The 5,852-nt window shown below is 35.4% G+C and overlaps 1 protein-coding gene across 1 annotated transcript in view; it reads left to right on the forward strand.

Moving 5' to 3' along the window:
- Positions 1–3,723, forward strand: part of LOC106463591 (dual oxidase maturation factor 1-like) — a 24,532-nt gene extending 20,809 nt beyond the window's left edge. The window contains 2 exon segments of the mRNA XM_022391117.1: positions 2,607–2,964; positions 3,469–3,723. Coding sequence (XP_022246825.1) covers positions 2,607–2,964; positions 3,469–3,532 — 422 coding nt within the window. The 3' untranslated portion in view covers positions 3,533–3,723.
- The last annotated feature ends 2,129 nt before the right edge of the window (positions 3,724–5,852 follow it).

Genomic DNA, 5,852 nt, shown 5'->3' on the forward strand with positions numbered 1-5,852 from the left:
CGCCGCTTAAATCACTTTCTAATTGTTTAGTACTTAATTAAAGCCATAGGGAGGGTGTGGTGATCGCTAATTAGATTTTACCTGGTGAAGGTGAACAGGTTTCTCTTATTTTTATTCATCAAAGATAAAGTGGCAGCGTCTTCTGGTGGATAGTAGATAGAAAATTACTCGGAGAAAGGATTCATTTAAAAGAAAAATCTGTTTTCTGTACGAAATAATAATTTATTTGTATACCAGAAATTAACTATCGCTTTATAACGCCATACATGATGTGCATAAGGAAAATTCACCACCTGGTGGTGGTCAGACTAGGTAGTCATATGTTACACTTGCGTTGTTTATGTTTTTGTTACAAATATTGGTACGAAAACGTTAATTATAAAAAGAAAGAAGGAAAGAAGCCGAATTCAAGTTGTTTTTCAGTACAAGTTTATTTTCTTAATTTGAAAATTGTTAATCAGTTCTATAGTAACGATAAAGTAGCACAAATAACAAACGAATGCCGTTGGAACGAAAATAATCTGAAAACTGAAAAATAATATTGTAGAAAGTGAAAGAAAAATTTGTGGTAACAATTAAACGAAGATCACATTGTATTGTACCATAAATTACGAATATGTAAAAGTTCTGTTCTCTTTGGCGTAGCGAACAATCCACTACGTCGGTAGGTAAAGTTGTTGGGATTACAATCTGTGAGGTTTTGTAATAAGCTGTCATACTTCAAACCAGAGTGTCTACCTTTTCCCAAGGTCAACGTTCTGCTTGTAGTTGAAAGAACTGGAACGAGTACTACTGAGTTTTCATTATACATTTAGCTATAGAGCCTTGTTCTTTTTTTTTTTCTTCTTGGCCCAATATTGGAGAAATTGGGTCAACCAAAAAACAATCATGTAACAGTTTCTCTCGTGGAAAATTTTTACAGAGTTGTTTGAAATTTTCACACATTTTGGTAGCTACTTTTTATTAATTCAAAATACATTTTATAATTGAAAGTAACGATATACATAATCTAATCAAAAACACCTTAGGTGTGAAAACAATTCTTATCAATGTTATAAGTGTAGCTACCAGTTTGGCGCCAATTTTGATTTCAATCCTTTTTTGGACGCACCATTTTTTTCACATCCAAGAAGTCTTTGATTAGGTAAAATTATTTTTATCAAAGCACACCAACAAACCACAGCAGATATGAAAGTGACACTCGATTAGCAACCCACATTAGATTTAGGATCGCAACCCTATTATTCAGAACAGATCTTTACTTTACAGAACCAATCAGATTCTTTCAAAAATATGGTGGTACTTTTTCCTCTCTAAAACAGTGTTAATAGCTTCCTTTATAGTAACGCCATGGAATTTAGATTAACGGTTTCTTGTCATCACCCCATGCAATCGGTACAGCCGTATCAAGCATCATTATTTATGCTAATTGCTTGAGCTAATATCACGTGACGCTAAACGCTCTTTAATTAGGAGAATTTCATAAAATTTAGCAAATATGTGCTTAAAAGTTGGCAATGAATAATCAATAACCGTAAACTCGTATGATTCTTTTGAAAACGTGAGATAGAAATGTATAATCTAGCTTGCTTGGCCTAACCAATACTTATGTATCTGCACGTTCCTGCACCTTATAGTTTTGCTGCTCTAAATCAGTCGTCTTTAATCCGAATGACAAAAACGGTCCTCTCTTAAGTGAAGCTGTAGTAAAAATGTTAGACCGATAGCTCACAGATAGCCCATTATGTAGCTTTGTGCTTAATTACAAACAAACTAACAAATAATAAATTAGGAGCAGTGGCATAATATTATTCACACACCTAAGTTTACTTAGGTTACCATATAGTAAGTTAAAAAAGAACTCAAAAACTCCATCAATATTATGTACACATCCCCATTATAAGAAGCTTACCTGGGTTTCTTTGGTTTGCTGTGCTGATGATCCTTGAACGAGCGAAATTGCAGTCCACAGCAGAAGATTTGGCCAATCAAGGAATGCATTATGCATCTACGTCACAGACTCGCTTTTCAGTTATTGTTTTTTTGTTTTTTTTTAATTTCACGCAAAGCTACAATCTGCGCTAGCCGTTCCTAATTTAGCAGTGTAAGACTGGAGGGAAAGCAGCTAGTCATCGCCACCCACCGCCAACTCTTGGGCTACTCTTTTACCAACGAATAGTGGGATTGACCGTCGCTTTATAACGCCCCCCACGGCTGAAAGGGCGAGCATGTTTGGTGGGACGGGGATTCGAACCCGCGACCCTCTGATTGCGAGTCGAGCGCCCTAACCACCTGACCAGGCCGGGCCTGTCAGTTATTGAATATTCCTTTCGAGAAAAGAAAATAAGTCTGTAATATAATCGATAAACAGCTAGATTTAGAAAGTGGGCCTTAGATAAAGTTATAGTTACCCTTCACTCTATGCGAACTACTTGCTATAAGCATGGGTCGTATATTGCGTGAATTTTAGTGAAAAAGCAGAACATGCGTATACATAAGTTTCAACCATCACATTCTTAAATATTTTTGTGAAACAAAACTTTAGAAGGGAAAATTTTAACGTGTCTAAAAGTTTTTTATTTTGTTTCTGTGATTTGGAATTGCAGGTATCGTTGCAGTGTTAATCGGGGTCACTGTCGCTGTTGTAGACATCATTTATCCAAACAAGTTTTCCACCATCTTGGAGGTCGACTATGATACCCCCTATCGGTACTTTGTAGGCCAGGACAATACTGTTTTTACCAAAGTTGAAAACGCTTCATTTGAACTTCAGCCTACCGCTAAATCTGTAGATGCAGCTGTACCTGGGACAAGTAAGGAAGGGGTGGATAATGCAGCATACTTGAACGATGACAGTGATGTCAGTACGATTATCAATGGCAAACGAGCAGTTAGCCTGCATTCTTTCGGCAAATTTGCTCATAGAGAGGCTCTAAGGAAGGGACCGGTTTCGCCCATTAACCGGTAGGTTTTAATATTAACTTTTTTCTACCTTATTTGTTAGGAGAATCTTTATTTATTGTGAATTGAACACATTCATTTTATCGTAATGCCAACTTTTCTTTTGAAAAAAATCCCTTTTATTTGTAAATTGAAAAGTTCACTCAAATTTTAATGTTAACTTTGTTTGGGTGGGAAATCTCTACTTATTGTGAATTGAACACATTAACTTTATTCTAATGTCATCATGCTTATGAAAAAAATTCCCTTTTTATTGTGAATTGAACTCGTTCAGTTTAGAAGTTCACGTGAAAGTAGTGATACTTACTTGGATTCCAGTCACATTCTTTGAGAATTAACAATCGACCCCGTTTCGCTTGGAATTTGACTTTCCGAATTTTTCTTATTGCAGTTTTGAAAGATTAATTATTTTGTTGTTACACTGATAGCCTATCATTACTCTTGTTATCATTAAGTAAGAGCATCATGTTAGTCTGAAGATCTTATTTTGTTCTCCTTTTGTTACAGCAAAATTTCTGGTCATCGCTCGGGAGACGTGAATATTGATATCCAGGCGGCTGCCATGTGGTGAAACTTGCTTATTTTGTGCCATAAGGGTTAATTATTTAATACTCTTAAGGTTGGTGAACACGAACTCCCCCTCGGAATGAAAGAGTTAAGACATGCGTGAAAAAAATCCAACGTCAATTACGCACGTGTAAAGATTTTTTTTTGTACGTTTAAGTGTTATTATTTAAGTATGATGTAGCGGCAAATGTTGTAAAGTTTGTATGTTAACGTAATCTGTAATTATTTTTTTTATATTGAATAAAGTTGTGTATTTTTTTTTCTATATAAAAGCTGTCAGAAATTTGTAAAAATGTAATTTTAATGTGTGCACGTTGCTGACAAGAGGAGAAAAACCACCTAACGCCAAACGAATTCACTTAAGACGATATCTGAATGTTTAAAATTTTGGTTTTATGTAACGCTACGAAATAATGGCGTATAAAGCTCATAAAACAAAAATATTTTGTGAGAATCATTTCGAGCTAGATCAATCCGCCCGTATTCCAAATGTTTGAGAAATAATGTTGATAAAGAATTGTTTATGTTTATGTGCGGAGCAAGGCTCTTGTTGATGATGGGGCTAAGGTGGAGCAAATATAAAAAAAAATGAGGGGTTGAGACTACATCTTGTAAGCATACGTACTGTAGTGTTTAGTAAGTGAACCAATATTAACAGCAAACTTTGTTCATTATGTGCGGGGGCCTAAGGGGCGTATTTTGGGGGAGCTTTAGCCCCCCCTCCATACAGCCGCCCCCTTTTCTGTGAAAGGTGGCGAAGAATTGAAAACCAATATGCCTGTAGGTGTTTTTCTATCCCCCCCCCCCTCTTTCCACATGCCTTTTTCATTTGTCCGTATTGGATTTCAAATGAAGTGAAAAAAAAATAACATTTCATATCTACCTTAAGTCATTGATTTTTTGGTCACTGTCAGAACTCGGGAAAAGAAAATGTTAAATTACGATTTGTTTTTGCTCACAGATGTTTGATGTGTTTAACCGTGGTTTAGGTATGGATCTGTTAATTAAGCTTAAAATTTCGTACATCAAAGGTTGTGCGTAATTTAAGTGCTCGGCCTTTTGATCGTATGTAAGCTGTAAATATTAATTCTCAGAACTTTATGTTGTCACAAATGAAAGCTTTTAAAGTATTTAGATTTTACATAGCATTGTTACCGTTAGGCCTATATTCTGTCCTAACAAAGTTAATAATTTTAAAGTTTTTCATTTTATAAGGCATTGTTACAATTAGGCCTATATTCTGTCACAACAAAGTGAAGTATTTGATTTTTCATAGCATTGTTACCGTTAGGCCTATATTCTATCTCAACAAAATTAATAATTTTGAAGTTTTTGATTATTTTGGTTTTTATTTATAAACCATAGTTGGCAAGGTCACTGGATTAATATATTTTAAGAGTTTGTCATAAGGCAGCATAGTATTAGTCGTAAGAGATTGTTGAGAAATTAAATGCTTATGCGATGAAAACGTGTATGTAAATATGAATATTATTTTAATTAAGTGTTTTATGTATATTTAGAAAAGAGGTTGTGAATGTACAGTACGTGTCATAAGTGTCACGTGTCCAGTGGTTGGCTTACGAGACTATGAATCCTATGGTTCATGGTTCACATCCCGTTGTTCCTTAGGTGTGTTATAAGAGTCAATATAAAATCCCTCTATTCACTTATAATAACCTAAGCGTTGGTGGTGAGTGCTGTTGATTACCTGCCTTTCCTCTGGTCTAGCAGTTCAGAATATAGAACGGCTAGCGAAGATAACCTTTGTGTACTTTTGCATGAATATTTGCAACAATGGGCCTGATACAGAGGAGACATTCTCGCCAGGTTCTGTACCCGAAATACAACTACTGGATCAACATAACATTTCACCACAAGCCCAAAATAATTCAGTCTACCGTCCAATTACTGCACGTGAGGCGGCGTGTGTTACTATATCTGCACTTATGCAGTAGTCGCACTGAAATCTCTGTTGGGGCACTCAAAACTCTTGGGACACTTAGTAGTAAAAAGGTACGCAACCCCTGGTTCAGAGAGAAATGACCAATAAAAATGTTTGATAACGATTTGTTTTTTGTTTTTACATTTTTAGGGCAACAGTACGTCCTGCATAATTAATATGTCATACATAAAAAAAATTTCATCGCGTTAGTTGGATTATCTCGAAAGTTAAACTTTTTTTTCCCCATTATTACAGTGTAAATGAAACCTTGATTTAGCCTTAGCCTATTTTATAAATTTAACATACAAGATCGAAAGATATGCACAACATCCGGGTCGTCACGAGAAAGACTGCGCATTGTAAAGTACAGGTAGCACAACTA

Source organism: Limulus polyphemus, unplaced genomic scaffold (genome assembly GCF_000517525.1).
Source record: "Limulus polyphemus unplaced genomic scaffold, Limulus_polyphemus-2.1.2 Scaffold1442, whole genome shotgun sequence".
NCBI classification, from domain to species: Eukaryota; Metazoa; Arthropoda; class Merostomata; order Xiphosura; family Limulidae; genus Limulus; species Limulus polyphemus.